This window comes from Cyanistes caeruleus, chromosome 3, assembly GCF_971803275.1.
Source record: "Cyanistes caeruleus chromosome 3, bCyaCae1.hap1.1, whole genome shotgun sequence".
Lineage (NCBI taxonomy): Eukaryota > Metazoa > Chordata > Aves > Passeriformes > Paridae > Cyanistes > Cyanistes caeruleus.
In genome coordinates, this window is record NC_141703.1 from 68,101,088 (window position 1) to 68,126,123 (window position 25,036).

At 37.3% G+C, this 25,036-nt stretch overlaps 1 protein-coding gene across 3 annotated transcripts in view; it reads left to right on the forward strand.

Annotated features, from left to right (window-relative positions):
• Window positions 1-25,036, forward strand: part of UBL3 (ubiquitin like 3) — a 55,806-nt gene that overhangs the window by 2,702 nt on the left and 28,068 nt on the right. For 2 of the 3 annotated variants that reach the window (XR_015284710.1, XM_086881665.1), the window contains exon 1: window positions 5,453-8,987. The exons of the other annotated variant lie outside the window; for it this stretch is intronic. Coding sequence is in view for 1 of the 2 variants with exons in the window: in XM_086881665.1 (XP_086737791.1) it covers window positions 8,892-8,987 (96 nt within the window). In the remaining variant the exon portion in view is untranslated. Of the gene's footprint in view, window positions 1-5,452; window positions 8,988-25,036 lie in introns of those variants that run through there. 3 annotated transcript variants of the gene reach the window in all.

The window sequence follows — 25,036 nt, forward strand, 5'->3', positions numbered from 1 at the left end:
GAGTGTCATTTTATGAAGACTCCATTATACTTAGTAAATCTGCTATGAATTACATAAGTATTATAATAATAATGTTTGAAACTGTTTATGCCAGATTCACGAATTAACCTGCTCATAATGATAATATTATAATTGCTGCTTCTTAAAAATGTGTTAATTTGTCTTCCTGTCTCACCTTTGAGAATGATCTGCTATGCATGAATTCATAGTAAATTTTGTGATTTCCAGTAAGCTTCGTATTTCTAAGCAGACATAATTTGACCCAGCCTCCTGTTCTCTGACACTGAGTTGACTTGCTTCCAGAACTGCAGCAGTTTTTACCAGCTAACCATTTCAACATCACTTCTTAAATAATTAACACAGTACTTTATCACTTGCATTCCACTAATAGATTGGATGGTGACATATCACATTCTGGGTGTTTGTAATGTGGTGCATTATTCCTTAGCAATGTGTGCTACTTATGGCTTAAAACTCCACTCCTGGAATGAAACCTGCTAATATTGACCTCTCTACCTGAGTGGTTTCATTAACTTCATTGGGACTAGATGTGTCTGGGGCAGTTCTTGAAGACTAAACTGCATATCTAGAGCCTAATTTTGTTCAATTTTTCACATAAGCACTGATGACTGTAGTGGCAGCAGGGCACCTCTGATTGCATTCAGTAATTTAATAAGGCAATTTATCAGTTTTACCATTTGGTAGCAGTTAGAGTTTGACTGTGCATAACAGCAGGGCTGTTTGCAAGTTGTATTTCTTTTGTAATGATAAATAGACATGCAGTGGTTTATGGGCTTGTTAAATTAATCACACTGGCTTTTTGGGTGGACCAAATGAAAATGGTTTGATATTTGTTTAAATGCTCTAGCTGGCAATTTTAAAGCAAGCTATGAAAAACTTAAGCTCAGTCCAAAAGTTCTTGCTCCATTGAATAATCCCCTTTATTTTAGTGGAGTTATCATCAGAATCTGGGAAGCTTCCTCTCTGTATTTTGTGTGCCCATGGTACTTCTCCTTATAGTTGGAATTCTCTTGGGATTTTAGGAGTCCACGGAAAACTGCCTGCATGACTAAAAAGTACTAACGGTGTCCACTGTTTCCTGTAGTTGGTGTATTTTATGTCTGTATGAAAAGGTTCTGCCAGCACTTTCTTTCTGGGCAGTTCTTTGCATGCCCTCTAGGAGATCCAATTCTTTTTCTGTCTGAGCAGTAACAGAAGGTGATGCTTTTGGCTCACGGTGGAGTTTTCCTTGTTGGTTTGTTTTCTTGTTGGTTTGCTGGGTTTTTTCTGCATTTGGTAAACAGCAAAATGTTGGAATCTTCCAAACTATTAAAGGTTTTAATTTTAACAATCATTTTATCTCTTCAATCATTTATACTTAAGAGATGTAGGTGGTATGGGAGAGGTTATTTTTAAGAAAACTGGATGTTTGGTGCAAGACATTTACAGACATAGAAGAGCATGGATATGTCTGTGGTTTGTATATGGTCTAAAATGGTTGTATGTGGTCAATGTTAAAAGGGGGCAGTAAGTGGAAAAGAATAACAAATAGAAACCCTGCTCAGTTCGCTCCTTGTTAAAGTCAGCATCTGTAGTGGAAATGTGTATGTGCATCTTCTTTTTTAGGAAATTTAATATAGAATGTTGATGAATAGCTGAACATATATAGAGACATTCTTTCTGATACATATTAACGGAGGCTAACAGTGGAAAAGGATGGCTACATCAGTAAGGGCATCCAAGAATAAGGTTCAGATATGAGAGACTTAAAGGAGCAGCTGGTTGTATGGCTGCTGAGTTTTGTTGTCCATCATTCAGTCTAAAAAATTATTTAATTTATGAATAATAAGTGCAGTAGCATTTTAATACACTTGGAACATAAAAATAATTTGTTTACTATAGCATTTTAATGTATGAGAGCAAAATGTGAGAAGTCCTGCATCTCTGTTCTTCTGTTTTAACTGCTTTTTCTTTTGCTTTCAGTAGATCCTTTTTGTGGCTTTGAAAATTATTGTATTCCTAGGAGCCTTTGTGCATAATATTCTTAAGTTAGTCCCTTATGTTTTTGTAGCAATAGAAGTAAGATTATTTCTCTGTATTTTTGTATTCCCCACATGTTGAAAGTTCTGATTCATTATATTCTGTGATAAAAATAGCTAATTGAGTTTTTCTGTATGGATATCTTTTCCTTCCCTTTTAATTTTTTTTTCACAATTGTTTGCTGATTGTAACATAAATGAGTAGCCTATCTTTTGCCATTCTCAATGTTTGTTTTGGGTTTGTTTTCCTCCAGTTGGAGAAGGAATTGGAGGTGGTGTCTGAGAAAGAAGCGCTTGGAGAAGCTTCTTTCTGACTCCTTATATATTGAGTCAATATAGCCAATATTGACTCCCAAGAGCTGGTTGAGCCCTTGTAGCATGTTGCAATGCTTCTTGTGATGAAATGAATCTCTTTCTCTGTTATCTGAAGCAGTGGCTGGGGATAAACTTACTAAAGCTCATCTTCAGTGTGTATATATTTGGGTATACTCCAAAATTATTTGTATTTATCATTTCCCCTACCCAGTTTTGTTTTGTTGGTTTTTTTGTTTTTTTGTTTTGTCTTTTTCTTTGTTTTTTGTTGTTTTTTTTTTTTGTTTGTTTCACAGGTTAAAAATGTATCTAATAACCGAAAAGAAACATCTTAGTAACAACTGACATTTTTAGGTTTGGCACTGTAGCAGAAGCTCCATAGCATACTCATACATCTGCCATATGCTGAAACAATGTTTGCATGACCTTCATCTCATTTTCTTTGGGGATGAGCAGCTGTAACCTGTGGTTGGATTGATCCTTGCTCTGGGCTGTGGTGCAGCTCTATACTTCAGATGGAAGTGCAGGCTGATGATATAAACTGTTCCTTCCTTCCTGCCACACACCCTTGTTGTTGTCATTACCTGAACTGGTTTCTTTCTGCTTTTGTTGTCTAACTTCATGAAATACTGGAGGGGATGTATACTGAAGGAGATTTAACTCCTCACATGTTGGGAATGCTGGGAAGTAGCTACTGGCAGGTTCCAGCAAGACTGGGAGGCAAAAAACAAATGCTGAGTATATATGAATGTAGGAAAACGATCATATCTGCAGCAGAATCTGCAGCTCAATTCTGCACGTTAAAAAATTAGCAGACATCATCTGGTAACTGGACAGGTCAGCCAGGGCCTGAATGAGGACAAGTTGCACTTCTCAGATATGGAATTAGGGACAATGTCAGGTATCTGTAGTGTTTCACCATGGAGCTTGTGACTGCTTCATGCATACCTAAACCTAAACTTTCGATTATTTGAAGCCCATATCTCACTTTCTTGGTTTGGCTTAAGGCTGTAGGAGGAACTTAGGCTGTCTGATTGTGGTCCTTGCAGCGGTCTTGTTAAGAAATATTTTCATGATACTATGAACAAAATGACTAAAGGCACGCTTTACTACTTCTTTTAGTTGAGGGTTCATCCTAGGTATAGCTTTTGTGAATGTTGAAAGCCATGGCCATAGTATTTGTATGGGATTTACTTGTTTTATACTTCTGGTCAGTCAGCTTTGTTGCTCAGTAAAACTCAGAATGTAAACTTCTGGAGATGTCTTTGTATCTGCTTATGCAGTAGTGAGCAGAATGGAGACCTCGGTTCTGACTCAACCTGTAAATGCTACACTAGCTTGCAGGAATCTAGAAATATAGATCTGGATTGTGACTAATCATTCTTGTAGTTTTATGTAAAAGAGATAATTCATCTTATTTTCTTCCTCTTCTGAACACAGTATTGGATCCACTAGGTTGGTTATTCCTTATTCTGAATATGGTGAAAGATATTCCTGCTGATCAGTATTTTCCACATTAAGTCTGGTTTTACTGCAATTAATTGAGCCTACTAAAGTAGAAAGCCTTTCCTGACACAATTTTTGCATGGGTAAACTTTAGCTCATTGTAATTGTTAAAGGAATAGGACTGAGCATGTTGTTTCCATTTTAGAAGCACTGGAAAATGAGCAGTGTGTCAATGAGAAATCTTAATTTTGTTATGATAATACAAAATCTAAACTTGGAAACCCCAGTTCTTCACCACTTTTCACATTATTTAGAGATCTGTCTTTTGGAATTCAGTTATTGTTAAAAATTATTCTGTAATTTCTTCTAGAAGGCCAGTCTTTAATTTTTGACAGCTTCTGTTATAGATATGTTGCAAAACATCTTAAAGTAATGACTGAAATATTTTTCATTTGGTATACCTCCAGACAAATATAGTCACAGATGTACTACTAAGTGTAGAAAGCACTGATTGTAAGGAAGGACTGAGGCAAAAAAACCCCATGAATAATCAAGACTTTGCAAGAGTTGGTAAAAGAAAGGTTGCTGAGACATCAGTTGAGGTTCTGCAAATAGCATTGTGCACTTCAATATCTGAAAAGAAATTTGAAGTGGGAAAAAACTTGCTATAAAATCTTCCCAACAATGTAGATAAATTGTTTAGGAGGTCTGTTTGGTTTTGAGCGCAATACTTATAGAAAAAGTTAAGACCTTATTTGTAGGTTTGCTGAGCCTGAAAAGTATAGTTCTGCAGAAACACTTAAATTTGCAGCTGAGAGCTCTTATATATTTGTGGAAATTTGGTGTATTTTGTGGTCACTAACTGGGATTGTGTTTAGCTCCTTGACAGAGGATAAATTTATTGCTCCTTGTAAACCATCCACAGTGAAGGCCTGCTCTCAATTTGTAGTAAGACTCCGCATGTATGGTAAAATGCGATTAAAAAAACTAGTGTACATTCTCCACAGATAGAAATGTGTAAAATGAAGATTTGGCAGATTGCACAACACTGACACTGCCTTCAGCATCTTGGAGTTTTTTTCTTACTTTCTGTAAAGAAATTTGAAAATAGCTTGCCAGTGACAGGATCACTTTTGTGGGTTTGTTTTGGTTTGGCTGCTTATTTAAAATTATTTGGGAGATTCAGTTTACAGTTAAATGGAAGGCTTGTGGCAGATAGTCTTAGCTAAGACTATTCCATGACACTGTTGTTATAGAGACAGAAGCAAGCAAGAAACTCCTTGAGTTTTATGTATCCCATTGAAATTAGCCAAGTAAAATCAGAGATTATGTCTAGGAGTTTGGTAGGTATGTTTTACTACTACCTAAGAAGGAATCTATGCCTTAGTGGGATGGAGGTGCCAAAATGATATTTGATGTTCACACAAGAGATACAGACTGGAAGTGTTTGTGTTGGTGTCTACCTGCTGTGATGGTTTTGGTCTCTTTCGGGGCTGGTCTGATTTATGTCAAGGGCTCGGACCACTGCTGAGAAACAAAGGTGGCCTTAACCTGGGGGGCTCTTTAGCTGCAGCTGAGGGTGTGGTTTTTAGTCTGTGACTCTGTGGACAATTTGGATGGAAATGAAAGCTAAGCTTATTTTTTTTTCTTTTTTTTTTTCTTTTTTTTTTTTTTTTTAAAGGAAGTCCTAAGTTCTTCTGTAAGCTCTTCTGTCGTCTTCATTATGCAATATTAACTGTTTCACGTTGCATAAGAAATTATCTCCAGCACTTGATAAAAGTTGGATAGTAATTTCAAAATAAAAAGAAGGAAGCTATATGTGTTCTTCTTTGAGACTGAAAGGAACAGTGTATTTCATCTCAAAAAGAACAGGACTTCATAGCCATATACTGTAGCACTGGTTGGTATCTCCTCAGTAAAGTTGTGATGTTGCAATGCTCTGTGGTTTGGCAGAGACCCACATCACCATAATCAGTTTCTGATACTTAATATATACTGTAGATGGTACAACCTAATTTGTCCCCAGAATCTGACATATGTTTTTAATACAGAGAAATAATGGAATAGTGATTAAATAGGGAAGTGCAGTGCTAGTCGAAAATCTTTCATAGCTGAGGCTGTAAATTCAGGATTCTCTTAAAGTAGATTAATGCCAATCTATCTGTGAATATATGTGGCATATACTAGTAAGTCTCAAAAAACTTACTATAAATTACATTACTATAAAATAGTTCTTCTAAAATAGCATTTCTTTTCAGTATTTCTTTGAAGATTAAATATTGCACGAGATTTTTAGGCATATTTACCTTTTATATGCTATTAGAGAGTAACTAGGAGCCTTCATGTGCTTTTAAAGTCTGGAATACCTGGTTGCACTATTTTCTTTTGTTTATAGAATTCTTATTTGTATGGGCAGTAACATCAAAATAAAGTTAATTCTTGGACCAGTGCTTTGTGGTTGTATTTGATGCACAACACATTACTTAGGGCATATTACATGTGAATATTTATGTCATTTTGCCTGTGAGTTTATTTTTAATCTCTGCATCATAACAGTTATGTTGTGTGACAGTGAAAGCTTAGCTCTCACTTCTGAGTCCAGGTTATTGATCTGTGATACAAATAAACTCTATTGGACTTGCAAGTTTTAGTGATTTATACTTTGCATACTTGTATAGGTTTGGTTTTTTTGCAATAAACCCCAAACTTGCAAAAAGCTTTAAAATATTTTACATGTGGGGAATAAATCCACATTTGCTAAGTCCATATGATTCGGTGGTAATGATGTTAACATGAAGTCCAACACAAAATTAGTAACTTCCACTACCTATGTTACAGCCCGTAAGTGGAGTAATGTTTGACATGAATATTCAAAGATTTTGTACCAAAATGTGTTGTAATGTGTATTCTTCATGCTGTGGATTTCCAAGAAAAGGTGTGCTAGAGACCATCTGTATAATTTAAAGATACGTTAAGTATTTTGTGTAAGGTCAGCTCTATGCACGTTCTTTTCAATCTCAAGAAATTAGGAAGGGAAGCTTTTATCTCAAAAAAACCCATTACACTGGTGAGTATTTCTAGTGTTCTAGACATAAGACTGAGGTTTGTGAGTGCAATAGGTTAGGTCTGGCACCAAGACAACTGTTTGTTACTGAGATATTTGACTTTGTTTTGTGGATCTCATTTTCATAACTAATGGCAAGATAGCTGGGAGCTCTTAATAAAGAGAAACTGCAACTGGTTTTGATTTCTGTCTTCTTACTGCATCTGGCCAGTATATTTCTGGATAAATCAGGATTTCATGTAAGTCTGCAAATGGAGATTTTTTTTTTTCAAATTACATATGTTTGAAATTATTTGGAGGTTCAGAATAGCCATTGTAGTGGGTGGAATGCTTGGTAAACTGTGAGCAAGGTTGTGATGAGTGCTCTGGTGAAAGTAGCAGCAGGTATTTGCAAAATAGTTTTAATTTGGAGAGGGTCGATTTTGAATTGTTTCTTCTCACTAGGAAGGGAGAAGGTGGTTCAAGGGATAGCCAGGGAAATCCCTACAGAGGGCTGCAGTGCAGTTGCACAATACTTCTTGTTCCAGCATTCTCATGCAGGCACTTGATGATCCCAGCATATGTGCTCCTTGCACTTAACTGCAGGAGTAAGGAGTGGAAAATTTTTAAGGGTGACTTTTGGTGGGGGTGGACTCCAGAAGGGCAGCTGTAACTGTCCCTGAATTAACTATGAAGACTGAAATATCTCTCTACAAAGAGCCTGGCATTTTTAAGCTGAGATTGTCTTTCAGTACAGATTTTGTGGCTTTCACTTTTATCTTGTATGCTCTGCTGCTGTGAGTGTGGTGTATGTACCATAGTGCTGTGTCATACGTGGAAACTCCATATTGGGGGAATTCCCTTGACTTGTAAAATGAAGTACAACCGGTCCTAAATATCTGACTGTTCAACGATTTTTATCCATCCTGTGGTAAATGCATAATTGTCTCTTCTTCCAGAACCATGTGCTTTTGCCCCTCCCCTTATTCAGCACCTCCTTATTGTTCAGAGACTGGATAGGAATCTTATCTTCCTGCACTGTTCAAACTTTTCTTGGAAGGTAAATCTTAACCTTGAGCCTTTCTTTAATACTGGTTTTCTTAACAAAAAACTTAATAAAAACCAACTTAATAAAAAGTTTAACTTTTATTTAACTTTTTATTTAACTTAATAAAAATCCATCTATTTTTGGGAAGGTTATTATTTATCAAAAATGGTGAGTGTTGTGGAAATGCAGTTTCACTCAAATATACTCTTATGCTAGATAACTCTGCAGCAGAGCTGCAGGGAATAAAATCTTACTGTTTGAATTGGAGTGAGTCAAACAAAATTCAAACAAGATCAAGGCTTTCTTTTGTTTTTTTGTGGTTTGTTTTTTTAAATGACATTTCATATTTTAGTCAAATTCTGTTGAAATTTCTCAAGCCAGTTCTGCTCTTGTGCATCTCCAGTGCCTGTCAGTCTCAGTTGTTCAGAGCATGACTTTACCAGCATTTCAGTTAAGCCAGCGTGCTCAGTGCTGATGTGAAGGGTTCATTTCAAAAGACTTTTGGACTGCGGGTTAATTAAAATCAGGCAAAAGACAATAAAATATTTATACATTGAGAAATGCTCCCAAGAACATTTGGGTAAAGGTTGTAACTGTATTTGGTAATGAGTTGTAAAAAGCAAGTTTTGAGGCTAATGCATATGGGGCAGCTGTTTTTTATATTAGTATTTCTTTCCACTCTTAATATTTGAGAATCACATGTTTTTGTTGATGTGTTTTTGTTGATCTTTTAATAGAGTAGTAATTCTGAGCTCTTGATTGTCAAATATTGACTTAAAATATCTGTCAGTTTTCTTGTTCTTGCTTTTGAAATGGCATTCCTCAGTTTAAATCTAGAACAATCTCAGGAGAAGCAAAAAAACCCAGAGTAGTTCCCAGCATTCAAGGACATGGGGATTTAGTTTTAGTCTTAAATTATCTCCTTTAAATTCTGTATTAATTTTTTTTTTTTTCAGGAAATGAAATGTAGGAAAGACAGCTTGCCCTAAGCATTGAGTACAGAATGATTATCAGTCAGTGCCTTTATCTCCAAATGTGCTGCTTGGTAAATTTCAAAGTCAGCTTTAAAAAAGCCCACAACCAACAGACAAGCACCAAAGTGAGTAATTCAGTGTGCTGAGTGGTGCCAGATAAGGCAGAATGTAGGTAAATAGTTTGCTGCCTTTCATACTTGATTCTGCTCCTGCATGTCTGTCCTGACTTTGATGCCTAAATAAGTGTCCTAAGTTATGAATTTTATTTATAATGAACTTGTGGTTTGGAGGCGATTTTGTTCCTCTTTATTGTTCTCTTCGTGAAAGAAAAAAAAAAAATCTTCTTGTTTTATCTTGTAATTCTTAGCATATAGGAATGAAGACCAGAGGGGAAGAAAATCGGTGTAGTTAGTGCCTCTGTCATTACAGTTTTGAAGTTGTTTTTTCTTTTCTTCAACTAGGTGTTGTTTTGCAGGAAATGGAAGACAGAGAATTATACTTGAATGAACACAGCATTTTCTGCTGTGTTTTGTATCACATCATAGTTTTTCTTGTAAAATCAGATTGTAACATGTTCCAAAAAATGGGATCCAGTTTTTAGGAAGACACGTAGCTCTTTGTTGTAGCAATTTAAAATTGTCTATGCAAAAATCACTTACTCAGAATTCAAATATATAGTAGTCTTGTATTTCTGTCCTGTGTTTAACTTTTGGATAAAGCCAGCAGTTGTTCTGTGGTGCTCTGTTGGAAGCTTTATTGGCTAAGCCCCCCAGACAGTCTGTGGAGCCATTGGGATAGGGAGGAGAAATCTTTTGAATTGCTTCAAAGTAGTTCTTGCTGAGTGGCTGGATAGGATGGTATTCATTTGTCAATGGAGTACCTTAGCAGTTTGTAGAATGGGTGGTGGTAGCAGCTGAAAGGAGTAAAAGGGAAAGACAAATCATGATTACACAATCATGTAGTGATAAAGGTACAGACACTGAACTTATCAGTGTCAAAGCCATCAGGCTTATTTATGGACAGTAACTTGCTGTACAAGCACAATGGGCTGCAAGAAACAGTCATTATAATGAATTTCTTTTACCATGCATAGATTGTACTTGGAGTGATTGAATTCCATTTAATTAAGCTTTTAGTGTGTCAAATGATAACAGGTTTCTGATGAAGAGCACCCTTGCTGTTCTTCTGCCTTCCAGACACAAACATATCCAAATCCATCACTTAATATTTGTATTTCCAGTATTGCTGCTGAATGGAGATAAAAAAGCAGCGTGTGTTACTTTGCTGGGTGGAAAAACTGTTGAGAAGTGTCCATATAAACATTATCTCACCTTTTGGCAAAAGTAAATCTTATCTTACCAAATACAAGCTTTACTGCAATAAAGCTTCAAGCACATGATTTGGTTGCCTAAACATGGCATCCAGTGCCAGTGTGCACATGCCAGTGTTCTCAGGATGGCCAGAAAGGGCAGGCAGCAATGACACATGAGCTGTGGGAGACCCACGCCCTGCAGGAGATGCAGCTGCTGCCTTGTTTGAAGGGAATATTTCACAACACCTGGAAATAGCACTAGATGTATATATTTAGATAATTCTTCTGAGCTGTTGGGGCTTTGAAAAACCTCACTTCCAATCCTTTCATATTGGTTTTTCGTAGGTTGGCTTTTTGTAGCTTAAATTCATTAAGTAGTGTTTCAAAATTATTAAATGGTTCCATTTGCAGGTAATCAGAGTTCTACCAGCTTTATTTCCTGCAGAAAACTCTCACATCTACAGATGTGAACACTGCAAAAGAAAGAAAATTTTCTGGGATTCAAAATACATTTCTGACATTTGAATGTAGCAGATCTTCTCCTAACTACAACAATATGGAAATACTGTGCAGCTGCTTGTGGTGGTGAAGTAGGTACAGTGTGGTGCAGATTTTTGCGAAGCATGATCCCATCTACGCTGTTGCACATGTCCTGTTAAAAAGAAGAAAAAGGAATTTCATACACGTTGTCACAGTAAATTTAAAAATAACCTAAGGTATCAAACAAATGAAAATTGGGTTAATTTAATTTGGGGTAATCCTGAAAAATTTTAAAGAGCATTATCCATTCTCATCATAATCTGTTGTATAAAATTGGTCTTGAATGATCTGTTTTAAAAATCACAGCAGAAATGTGGTGTGTTTTTGCTTAGGTGTGTAATCACACCTGTGGAGCAGGAGCGAAAGAACACTGCCTATACCAATGCTATGTTGTTTTAATAACTGAACTTTTTATAAGGGAATCTTGCAAAGAAAGATATGAATTGCTTTGGGGGGTTTTGTATTAGATTAAAAGAAAGAGGCTTACTGCTTGAAGCTTGACAGGTCTCTTTTGACATTTGGCCTGAAATGTTTGTAAGATATTTCATATCCTCGGAGCAGAAATGAATATGAGTGGGTTGAAAAATTATGCTTACATAATTAAATAATGAGGATTCTTTGGCATTATGTAAGATATAAATGCAGGGAAGCTTGTTATCATTGCCCTAGGAATTCAATGTAATTTCTCCAGTTGGATACTGGGATAAATTTCACGCTTAAATTTTGATGAATATATTTCCCATTTATGTTTTGGAGGGCAGCTTTTGATACATGTGTACTGCTAATGATTAACTTAAAAATTGAGAGAAGTCTTTCTGGTGTGTTTCATATTAGCACTTACATCTGAATTTCAGTTTTGAAGCATTAGTTTTGTATGTGTGGTGGTTTTTGTTGCGTTTTTGTTGTTGCTGGGCTGGCTATGGTTTGCCTTTTCAAGTTGAGATAGAAATCTAATGGTCATAAATGAAACTTCCCAGCATAAATTGTCATGAAAATTATTTTGCTTATACCCTTATTCATGTTTTGAGGAACTTCATGTAGAGGAATCTTTACATGATAACTGTGTAAATAGATATATATCCACATACAGTCTTCATTCCTTTGACAGAAGTAAATTTTGTAGTTTTGTTGCAAGCAGACTTCTTTTGTGTGGCCAGATTCCATTACTAAGAGGTGAATGAAAAATTAGCAAAGAATTGATAGATTGGGAACCCTGGAAACAATACTTGACCTGAAGAGTCAGATTTTTATTTTTTTTTAAATTGCTAAGGAACAAAGAACTATCAGCCCACAAATGTATTCATCAACTCCATCCCTTTTCTCTTTTGGGTACATGGGCTGTTACACATACCCTCTGTTTGAGGGTGAGTGTATCATAATTGTTAAATGCAGGCAGATTTGTTTACATCACTTCTTTATTGTTCAAACTAAGCTGAAAATTATCTGTGAGATAAAGCTGTGACATAGTTCTGGATTTCCATGCTTTGGGAAGCATTAAACTGCCAAATCTCTGCACATGTATGTCTATATTTAATTTTATTTCCTTCTCTTTATATATTGATGATGCATAAATTATTTTATGTTTAGGGGTTACATGTCTGTTAATAGAATGTGCACAATATTTTTTTAAAATGTTAAGTTTTAGGGTTTAATTTTAATGTGAAGAGAATGTTTCACCCAATGTAACGTAATGGAGAAGTCAGCCTACCTAATTGATGTGGGCTCTGGAGTAAGTAGTTTGCACATTTGCGGCATCAGCATGCTATGTATTTAGGGAGAATTGACTGCCCAGCCTGTAGTGATAGGTATTTGAATTTTGTCAGTCTGATAATTATAGAATCATGGAATACATTAAACTGAGAAAGACCTGTAAGGTCAAGTTTAGTTGTTAAGCCAGCACTGCCAAGACCATCACTAAACCATGTCCCCAGGCACCACATCTACACGTCTTTGAAATACCTCCAGGGATGGTGACTCCAACATTTCCCTGGGGAGCCTGTTCCAGTGCTTAACAACCCTTTCACTGAAGAATTTTTTCCTAATATCCAATCTAAACCTCCCCTAGTATGTATTCACATTTCTTTTTCAAGGATGGTCAAGTGACTATAAATGAGCAAATTTATTACTTAAATATTAGAATAAAGAATTGCAGTTAAGTAGTTAGGTTCTGTGTTTTGCTTTCCTTTCAAATTGATGAAATATGTGGCTGTGCGACTTAATTAAGCTTGAGTCCAAACTGATCTTGTTTTTTATGGCACTGAATTTGCTGATTAAGAGTTCACTGAATTGACAGATGTTATTTGCAAGTTTAATATAAAAAATGTTGTTTAAACCAATGTTTTTTGAGAGGATACCTTCATTTTTTTTCCTGTACCATGTGAAAAGCTTGAGCTTTCATTTATGAAGGAATAGAAGGGAATGATCTTTGTTATTTATAAAAAACAAATCTCTTTTCCCCCTGAAATCCTGTAATACAAAACAAAGATTACAGCATTACTCTTTTCTCTGTGAAAATCACACATGGTTGCATGGCATTACATTCCAGAACACCTATGTAGAAGACAACTTAGTGGTTATATGAATGAAAGTTTTAATTGTTTGTATTTTTTTTTAAGCAATATAATATTTAGGTACAATAAAGTCACCCTGAACTCCTCACTTTCCTGAGCACAGATTTTATTCTTAGATAACAGAAATGTAGAATAGAATATAATCTATATACACACATGCATTCCAGTAAGTGCTTAGTTTTGTTTCATCTGAGAATTATTCTAAGGGTGTTTAAATATTATATCTCAATTATGTTAAAAAAAAATATTTGGAGACTGAAGCAAAGACCAATTTCATAACCTGTGTCACCATCTGTTAAATACACCAGAAGCTTATTTTTTTTTCTGGATGGGTTTAGCCAGCTGTCCATTTTATAATGTTGCCTGGATGGGGGCGTGCATTTAAGAATAACACAGTAGGCTTTCTGTGAGTTGACAAAAAGCTTTTTTATTTTCATCTGAAACTCCCCTAGCTTGTCTGACACTTCCTTATATTTAGTCTCTGGCTGAGGAAACCTTTTCCCTGTTTCACTCCTCTGTTCTCTGCTTTGATCTTCTCCCACGGAGGTCTGGAGCTGCCCCACAGGAGGAGACGTGCCTTTGCAGCGACCCCTCTGCGAGGCATGTGGACGTCTGTGCTCGGGCAACCAAAGTCCACTCTAATCCTATTGACATCCAGCCCACGTGGCGTTCACTTAATCTGTCGAGTGCTCTCCTTGCTTTATCTGACCCTTTGAGATGATACAGCTTTTTGTAACTTTATTTTCCTTTATATGAGTGTCTTGGGATGGTCGTTTAGACCATTAGAGTTTGCTGAAATCATTCTCTGGTTTCAAGTGTTGTCTTCACTTTAAAAAAGATTTATTCTGTAATGGTGTCAGGGTGACCTGGCAGATTTTAATGTTATGTTGTTTGTGTACTTGATTATAATTTATATAAGGGATGATGAGACAAGGAAAGAAGTCAGTATTTGCAAAAGCCTGGAAAGAAGGTTATTGCAGGTCAGGCAGTCATTCTGTTCTGCTGCTCAGTTTGCAGCAAAACAGCCTGTATTCAGGAAAAAAAATAACAAATTGTAGAAAATGGTTTAGAATTAAAAACTTTTTGCTGACTACAATTTAGAGCTTGCTTTAAAACATAGTTTTAGAAGTTAATTTTCCACAGGATTTTTGCTTTTTTTAAATTGCAGAATAATGCCTTAGTAAAATCGAGCAGAAGTCAACTGAAGAAACTACCTGAGGCAATGCGCTGTATTTTCTGATTTGGATTTCCCTGAAACACATCGTGTGTTGTGTCTGATCACTGAGTGGCAAAGCTGCTTTCATTGGCTCACTGTTCAGGCAGGATGAGAATGCTGTGCTGGGAAAGATCGAAGTCCTCATTTGCTTATTCTTCATCACTGTGTTAGCTGTGATGTACCACTGTACATCAATCTGTACCACTTAAAAGCATGGACCTTCTCAATTCAATGTTGTGTATGAATACCCCAGTTCTTGCCGTGTCCAGCTTCATTTTTGATCTTCCCAGAACAGCAGCACTGTTTGTGTACAGCTTGATTGAATAGCATTTTGCTGTTTCTCTGAAGCGTAGATATGTTAGTGAGATGAAAACAAGAATTTGTTGCGATTGTATGGAGTACATCTGGATTAGTAATCAAGCTATGGTGTCAAAATACTTGAAATGCTTGTGTTTTTTTAATGCATATGTGAGTCAGATAAACTGAACTTGAGAATTAATTGCATCCAGTCTCTGCTGTTTGTAGATGGTTTGCTTTGGCTTAACTTTATTGGCCCAGCTCATCAGAGGCTTATTGTAGGAAGATCAAGGACCTCAAATCTATGCTTTTAAAATCTCCTTTGCCCCAGCCCTTGTCTTCAAAATCTCACGGGAAGCTTTGTAGCTAAAACCAGAGTATATAAGATGATTGCAAGATGGTCCATTTGTCTGTGTTCCTGGCAAGTGGACAGCCAAACCAAGCACCTGTGGAGATCATCTAGTCTAGCCCCCAGCCAAAGCAGGGTCACCTAGGGTGGGTTATACAGGAACACATCTGGGTGGGTTTTGAATGTCTCCTCATGAACCAGTAGACAAAACTGTGCTGTAAACTCTGTTTCTCCCTCTACCTTCCCATCCAGCCATTACGTCTGTACATGATTAACTATGTAATACTTGCCTTCCACTGGCCACGATTCCACCACATCCTTATAGGAGGATTTATAGGAGTTAGAGGTCCTACTGCTCCAAGAGGAATTAGCCAGTGAGTGATTTGAGGGAAAGGTAATCTACCAGAAATTCCCCCAAAGCTTTCCATAGGCCCAGCTTAAACCCACTCGTCAGGTGATAGTAGGTCATTAGATCTGACCCCAGCAAAGGGGGGAGAGCAGGAGCATCCCATTTATCAATAGCCTGTGTCACAAGAGGTAACAGAAAATGCACACTTGTAATGAAATGACCAGCAAGCTGAATGTTAGAGGTCCAAGCCTGCTTACCTTTATGTAACCACCACTGTTCTGAGACAATGCCAGTCTCCAAGTCGGATCATAGCAGTGAACATAGCTTAAAGGATTAGTTGCTTGTCAGGCAAAACAGAAGCACTACTCTAATTTTTTTTTAATCTCATGAACTGAATATATTAATAGTGAAAGGCACATGAATCCCTAAATAGACTTCATTTTAGGTAGTTATTTCTATTATTGACTTCTGATGCAATTGAATAACCAAGAAGAGAATTTAGGAAATAAACTTCTTTCATTTTAATACCTTTTCAATGCAATATTTACTCACTCTCTTCTCATATTCCTGGTGCCATATTTATCAGACATTGGTCTCCCAAGAAGTTCTGTTTTGAGAGAGCAGAGAGGAAGTAAGTCAGAGGAACAGTGAGGAATCTGTAGCAATTTTTATTGTCCATTGTCTTTCGTTTGTCCATTGGTCTGAGAGGGCATGAGTTTTAATAAAACTGTGGTGTGCATGTGTGTGAGAGGCATTGGGCATGTTCACCTATTCCTGTAAAATGTGGTTTTTGTTTTGTTTTGTTAGCCCTTCAGCTACCACTTGTAGTAGTGAAGCAATAGCATAAAATGTTAAGGTAGAATAAATTTTTTTTTTTTTTCTTTTTGACTCCTGGAGTCTCATAGAAAATTTCTAAGTCAGAGTTTGTTATGCAGAGTTACAGTTCTAGGCTCATAATAAGTCATTTTTCCTGAACTTACAGGGCTTAAATCTGTTGGTGAGGCTGCCAGACATGAACTTTGAAGCTCTATTCAGTTTACCAGTGCTTTGATATATCCAATATGTTTAATACAAATAATAAATAAAAGTAAGAAAATCTATATTTGTAGATCATTGAGTCTTAAGATTAGAAGAGACCTCTGAAGGTGTGTAGCCCAAAGCATAGCTAGCTGTGATGGTGGTTCAGAGCAGGGCTAACCTCAGACTTAGGTCATGCTGCTTGAGCCTTTTGCATTTGAGTTCTGGCTGTGTCCAAATGTGCTGATTCTGCTGCCTGTTAAGGCCAGAGCTTAACCTGCCTTCACTGGGAAGGTTTTATCTGCATGAGCAACAGGAATTTCCCTTGCTGCACCTTGCCACCATCAAGATGGTAAAAATGCTCTTAGATACTTTTGCTCTTGGAAACCAAACTACATCAGAATTCCCTGCATTTTGAGGTCCATATGTGATTGATTTGGCATCTGTAGCAGATAAGAAGTTTGCCTGTACATAGGAGCTTGCAGATATGTCTCTTGAATTTTTACCAAAATAGCCTATCGTCTGCATTCCTCACTTCATTTAAATGTTTGCCCTCATCTAAAGATGGAATGGTTGTGATTGTATAGATTTGTATTGAAAATCAAGCTTACCTGAAATACTAACCAAAAAGGCCATCTCAGTTACTTGGGTGTAAGTAGGAAAGAGAAAATAAATTTTTTTTTTCTGGTTAAGAGGGACTTAAATAGCAAGACACTTCAGTTGAAACTAGATAGCTAAATAGGAACAAGGAAAATAATTCTTCCCAAATGCTAAACAGGCTATTGTGTGTGTGAAGCTTTGGAGAGGAGCACTTGATGAGATTTTTGTAAGGCAAAAAACAATAAACAAGGAAAAGTTTATTCTCTTTTTGCTGTTTGTAACAGGCAAAAGTGCTTTCAAAGGGTATGCACAATGTTATGTTCTCCCATCCAATCTTTTGGGTCAGAAGTTAGCCTTTTGTTCCTTGCATGTATAGTAACCTGTATTTTGTTCACTAACATACTTTAATGTGTTTGAGGCGTTTTTTGGTTGGTTGCTTTTTGCTTTTGGTTTTGTTTTAAACTTTATTTGAAACATTCAGGCTACTGAAAGAAATGAACTGGAAAACGGGAAAAAGAAACCAGCAAATACCTTATTTAATCTAAAAGGTGTTAGTGGTACTGAAAGATGTGGAAATTGTATTTTAAGTTGTTCACTGAAATGCTTTATTGCGTGTGTTTCATAAATTTTTGAAAACAGATATTGCAAGGGTTGTCATCTCTGAAATATGCTTCCTGGTGGAATTTGGTACTAATTACTGGAAAAGAGGGAGATCTGGAGCAGAATATTGCTCTTTGCTTTAGTTATCAGCTGAGAAAGGATCTTGTCCCTGTCTGGTCAAACATGTGATGTGTGTTTCACTGTCCTGTGCTTCACTTGAATGTCCACGTTGTCGCTGTACCTTGCTATTTGTACATAACAAACTTTTCCGTTTGAGTGTCTGTTTCCTGGCTTTATTTCTGAAAAGCCCTTCCATTTTCTGAAGTGATAAAACACAGCAGTTTAATCTTGCAGGATCACTGGGAGCTGTGCCCCTCAGGATAATGTCACATTAGATGTACAATACCTTCATCCGAGTGCTGTCAAGCAGTGTCATCCTTGCAGCAGGTTGTGTAGTATTTTAGGTGGTGTGACCGTACACTGGATAGTGTTTTTCACTCTGTCACTGCTCGTGTGTGTCCCTGTTGCTCTCTCATTCCAATACCAGGTGTGAACAGGCAGTGACTCAGTGAAGAAATCATGTTTATAGCATTTGCATATCAAGGGAATGCCAGTGTCTGCTTATACCTGGTGACTTTTTTGAACCTTTCAGATATAGGAAAAAAAAAATACATGCCTGGCACTCAAAGAAAGCATTTCAATACTGGAAATAAAATTATGACCTAAGAAAATGCCTGAACCACCCATAAAGCTTTATAAAGAGTTTGGGTAATATTCTAGGAAAGCGATGCTTCTGAATATCTTAATTGTAATGAAAATGGCACTATGGGATATTTTTCCCTCCCTTCAAATATGGGCCATGAAGAGAAAAGTTCATGCTGTTTTAATGAATTCAAAAATGACCTTTTCATATTTGTAGTAGTTAGAGGAAGAAATCATAAAAAAGCACAAAAATTACCTTCAAATCCTAAATTACTTTCTGAACAGATATTTATTCCCTGCAATGTTTGTCTTTCTAAAGAGATCCAAAGATTGGTATATTAAATGTACATTTAATTCTCAGTGCCAAGGGAGGATTCTGAATAAAACAAGAATAATATATAAGTAGGTTTATATACCAACATTTGAAAATTTTCTGATAAGGCATACCTTTCTTCCCTGGGCTTTTGCCTGGCCTGAAAGTCCTAACATCCCTGGTATGGTTGTGGAGAAAACTCTCTTAATTCAGGTATTCTGTAGAGAGACATATGGTAGGAGAAGAAACAGAAGGTTGTTTTTTGGTTTTTTTAATTAGATAATGGTGGAAATCCTGTAGACTGCAGCATCCTACAGTGCCAGCTGGAAACTCTGCCATGCCCCTTGCCAAACTGCTGAAGCTTCCCTTGTCTGAGCTTTCTTCATCAGGACTTTTTCCAGTTCCTCTAAACACAGAGATAGTCCATCCCAGGAATGGGGAAAATGAAGGGAAGAGCCTGTAGGCCGGTTGGTTAAACAAGGAACTCATGGTTGGATCATTAAACTTTAGAGGTTGTGCATAATGATTTGTTTCCATCCTGCAGGTTGGAAAGCAGACCTGCAGGGCTCTGTTGTTGAACTGGGTTATGTAATATCTTTTATCAGTGACCTGGAGGAGGAGACACTCCTGCCTTGTGAACTCTTGTGAATACCAAACTACAGGTACAGTTGACCTACTTGAGTTGCAGGGCTGCCATGCAGAGGGACCCAGTCAGCTGAGGGAATGGACCAGCAGGAAGTTCAGAAGATTCAGCAAGAACAGATGTCTTGCACCCAGGGTGGACCAGCCTCTAGAAGGGGATGCATGTTTGGGACTGAATGTCTGGTACCAGACATGAGCTGCCAGGAGTGAAGGCTGACAGCCCCCAGGTGATTCCAGGAGGAGCATAAACCAGGGAATTAGGGGAAGTGAACTTTCACCTTTACTTGGCTATCAGTAGACTGCATCAGGAATACAGTGGCCAGCTTTGAACATTGTTTCCTGTACTGCACTGGAAGAGGAAACGTGTCCATCAGCTGCCGCATGTTCAGCAGAGAGCACTGAGGTGAAGCACTTCTGTGAGGAGAGGCTGGGGGAACAGGGCTGCTTCAGCCCAGAGAAAAGCTTTGGGGAGACCTCACACAAACCTCCTTGTATCTACAAGGAGGTTGTCTAAAAGCTGAATCCAGGCTTTTTACTAAATTAAAAGGGTAAGATAATGAGTGACAGTGGTCATAAATGGGAACAAGAAAGGTTTTGAATTAGGGGATGGGATGGGAGAATACTTTTTTTTTTTTTGCTTTTGCATTCATCTATATGAAGTTTTTTGACCCATTCATAAGCTTGCTTCACATTATTAGTGCTTAGGTTTACTTCAAAATTATTTTTAATTAAGTCCAGGTGTAGATAAAATTTAACCCCCCCTCCACTATATTTATAATATTTCAAATAGAAAACATAAATGATGTAAAGAACACAAGTACAGAAATGGAAAAGAGGGTTATAGTTAACTGATTTACATTCAGATTGAATGTGGAATACCACCCTCTTATATCAGATGATTTGCCATATTTTATTTCTTGAAACCCACCTTGACAGGGATGCTGTCTTTTTTGTGTTGTGTTCCATATGTAGTTGCTTGTTCTGGAGCCTCTTTAACTTTTTTTTTGCTTTTTTTTTTTTTTTTTTAATTTCTGGCTTTTAAGTCCTGAAAGTCTGTGATTTAATCACCTCTTTGAAACGTCTTAATATATGCTTCAGATAATGTCTTCTCTTGTGTTAATACAAGTACTGTATTACTTTCCTGAAGATGGAATTGCAGTTTTTTTGGGTGTAATTTGCAATTGTTTTTGTCCTGCTAGGAACAACTCAAAAAGGCTTAAAACTTCTTGTTCCAACTTCTGTGCCCACTCTAGTGCCTGTAAACCCTTGAGAGAAATGTCATCTTCAACTACATATTATGTCTGTGTCCAATATTCATTGAATAATACCCTTTTTACTAACCTCTAAATGAGATGTATGCATATATCTCACTATTGGAAATAAATTACAGTCTTGGGGTCATAATGGATTTGAGGAAGTTTGTCCCTCAGGGATACTATAACTTTATTTTCTCTTCTTTTTTTCTGCAGTATCTTTATTGCTTTAGATGGCTCAAACTCTTTCACTCCAGGTTTTCTTGTAGAGGTTTCAAAACATACTGTCCTTGGTACTTTGCTCAGCTGTGTTTGTGTACCCGTCTTTGCTCTGTCTCTCCGTGCTACGACTTTCCCAAGCACTTCCTTGTTCTCAGAGAACCATCTGCTGCCAGGTTTATGTGAAAGCCTCTAGTCCAGGCTTGTCTTTTGGTCCAGCTAAAATCTCTGCTCCACTGATACATCTTTTATTAGCTAGGGCAGAACTGGGCCTAAAACAGTTCAACTTTGCCTCTGCTCTAGTTAAATGAGCAGCACCAGCTTTCTGATGATCACTTGGGCCTGTAAGCTGGGTGACATTTTTGAATGGGTTTGATTGAAAGGCCTTAATAAGGTCTTCATCTAAAGCTTTCAGATTCTTCTTTCATAGCAACTCTGAGTTACATTTTCTTGCCCCTACAGCTCGTACTGTCCAGGTTTCTGGGGTTTTTTTTAATTTTTTTTTTATTTTTTGCTGCAGTGTTCTTTTCTCTAACTCATTTTATAAGCTTTCAGGATGATCTGCAAAGATAATACATGTAATGTTTGCATTCCTAATATGTCCATTCAATGTCTCTTTCTTCCCTAGTTCATGAAAAAAATAGATTGCTTATCTTTGTATTATGCTCTTCTGTTTGCTGCTGGGTTGTTTATCTCTCACAGGCAGCTGCACGTGCACTTAATGATCCAGTGAGTACATCTTGACCTTTATCCCATACTGCTCATTCTGTTCAGAAAGATTATTGTATATGTCTATAGCAAAATTAACATTTTCCATTTTTTTACACCTTGAATGTCTTTTGCAAATTTCCGCAAGGATTTTGACAATGCACGGGTGTTATTCTAAGACCACTGAGCATAATAATAGTCAGCAGTGCTGTCTTTGTGGTTTGTCTGTAGGGGTTTTGTATTTTTTTATCAACCTTGGGTTATAAGGGACAGCTTCTTTATTCTGGTAGCAGTTAAGTGTGCAAGGCTTGGATTTCTAGGCAATATTGTGATACAGATAAGTAAGGAAAAGGTGGTCAGTGTCTGTCTATGTTTGTAAGGGGCAAATGAAAATTGAAAGGTGCTCCTAGTGAGTCCTGGCCAGTAGCAACTCAGCAGTCAAGAAAATGGGACAATAGGAATAAGTACAAGTAGGAATACCTACAAGTAGGAAAGAGTTTGAAGGCAAAACACAAGCTTACTTTGGATTGTGCTGAGACTGAGGTACCAGCAGGTGAAATGAATTGTCACATATGTAAGTGACTAAATTGAGGGAAAGTGCTTCAATGCATACTGTCAAATAAATGTGTGAACACAAATGAATTGCTTTGTACTGGGTGCAGATAATGAGCAAACAGGGCTGAAAGGGGGAAAAGTTAGGAAAATAAGTAAGAAAACTGATAGGAAGCTGCAGTATTGTAAGAGGTGGAGAGAGCAAGGAGCATCCAGGATCACAGCAGATGACTTGGGATTAAATAGTCATCAGAGTGGTTTCTTGCTAGTTTTGTTCACCTTCTAGGAGTAAATTGGTTTTTGGCTTCTTGACAAGCTCCAGACAAACAGGAAAGGTGATGTAATACATGTTTTCTAGTGATTTGTACTCTTTTTCCCATGGAGCAATAACTCACCCATCTAGAAAAAGTGAAGTTAATTATATAGGATGATTCCTGAGGGAAGCTGAATATGAGCTAGAACGCTTATAGAAAGATTTCCTCAGTGTTACATGCTTTCCTGTATTATTGTGGATGCTTAGTCTCTTGAATAGTATTTACATCTTCATCTAGTTGCATCTAGTTCACTGTGAGCTAGGAAATAAACCTAAGCTACAGACAGGAATGTGGGCCAATGAATTAATTAGCAGAAAGCTGTCAGCTGAAATGACATCTGCAAAGGATGACTTGTCGCAAAGCTTCCTTTTAAAATGTAACTCTTTCCGGAAAGACTAAATGTTGTGTTCTGATACAGTTTCCAAGATAACTGTAAAGAGGTTTTGTTTTTTTATGTGCTTGAGTTAGAAGGTAGCTATGTTAGATAATAAACATGAAGGGGATGGAATGGGCCTTAAAGATGATCCAGTCCCACCCCCCCTGTCATGAGCAGGGACAGATCCCACCAGACCAGGTTGCTCAAGGCCATTTCCTGTCTGGCCTTGAATGCTGCCAGGGTTGGGATATTCACAGGTTGTCTGGACAACCTGTTCCAGTGTCTCATCACCCTCACAGTGAAATTTTTTTTCCTAATCTCTAACTTAAGTTTTCCCTCTTCCAGTTTTCATCCAAAGCTCCTTGTCCTATCAGTTCCTCATGAAGTGTCCTTCTCCAGCTTCCCTGTAGTCCCTCTTCAGGTACTGGAAGGTTGCTGTGAGGTCTTTCTACATATTTTCCTCTTCTCCAGACAGAGCAGCCCCAACTTCCTCAGCCTGTATTCATAAGGGAGGTGCTCCAGGCCTTTTATCAACCTCATCGCTCTCCCTGGATGTGCTCCAGCAGCTCCATGTCTTTCTGTTGGGGACACCAGAACTGTAGGCAGTACTTCTTATGGAGTCTGACAAGAGCAGAGTAGAGCACATGGTACACAGCACTTGAACATTGCCGCTGGGCCTTTAGGTTCCTTTCCATTTGTATTAATACAGTTGTTTCAAACTTTAAATTTTAAAAGTTGCTTTTTAAAAAATAAGTGGAAGTGCTTAACCTTTTTATTTGTTTCTTCACTTTTTTCAGAAGCAGTTACTTCATTCCAGATCTCCTTCTGGACATACAGAGTAAGCCCTGTCTTAAGTGAAAACTAGTGTAGAAAATCTCAGTGTCACAGATGCAGGTTTCAGAATATTAAGTGATATCAGTGCAGAAGGTTTCAATGGAAAACCTCAGACAGTGTTAACTATCTCTTTGCTGCTAGCATTGTATGTGCTAGTAATGCAGTGAATGTGGGCCTGTTTTTCTCTAAAAATGTTTTTCTGGAAAGATTGGAGTCAATGTACAACCTGCAGTTTTATACAACAAAAATGTAGTTATGTTGTTTCTGAAGCAATTAAAATAATTGTGGCCATTTAAAAACCCAAGCAACTCTAACCCTTTATTTTACACAGAAGTATCTAATCTCTTAAAAGATATGTATTCACAAACACTTAATGCGTTTCTGGGAAGGGAAGCAATCTGTTATTTCAAGAAATTAAATATTTGTTCTGTGTTTTGTACTGCTTTCATACTTGAACCATGTGCAAAGGGGAAAATATTTTGGTTAGTAATAGAGTTTCTATGTTAGAGCACAATTTTAAGTGTTAAAAAAAAGAAGAAAAAGAAGCTACCATAAAAATATACTGAAGTTCTTGAAGTACTGTGGGAAAAACTACAAATTGTTGTCCTTACTAAGCAGTTTGGATCAGAAGTCAGTAGACCTTTAAAATCTCTTAATTTTTGGAAGCTGGTGGTTCAGTTCCATTCCCTGCACACTGAACTGCTGCCTGTGGAAGACTGGTAAAATATATATGTTATTCTTTCTCTTAAGCTCAAACCAAGAGTGTCTGCTGAGGGTGGTACTTTTGCATCCCTTTCCAGGGACGTTATGTCTAATTAAAACTATTTCAAATGTGCACATGTACAGCACAGTTTTCAAAATGGAAATGGAAACCTGTCTCAGTTTGAGGGTTATGCCTTTGGCCTGTTGTCATGAGCTTATGCTTCCAACTGTTAATCTTGCTGATTTACCTATAGGATAATTTTTCCCCATATGTATTTCCTAGTGTTTCTGTCTGCACTCGTTTATGTGCAGGAGACAAATCATATGACAGCCTGTGTGTGGTTTTGGAGAGACAGAAGGGAATGGAAGGGGGTCCATTTAGCGGCTTGTCATCTTTAATATTTCTCTTTGGTTTTCTTCTTAATGCTTTTCTACAGAGCTGTAACAGCTCTGTAGGAGAATCTGTTTGGCTTCAGTCCCTTGTTAGGAGGCAGCAGAAGCAGCAGCCTGGGGAGTTGCAAGTCAAACTTCAGGTCAGCCCCACCTACAAGCACATGGAAATTATGTAGAGGCCTCACTTGTAACTTCTCCTGTTGAATCAGTGTCAGCTGGACACTCAGCATCCATTCAGAGCTTAGTTTGTTGAGAGAGGGGAAAAAATAATAATTAAGAGTCATAATGACTTTGTCTCTTGTGGTTTTAATGTCAG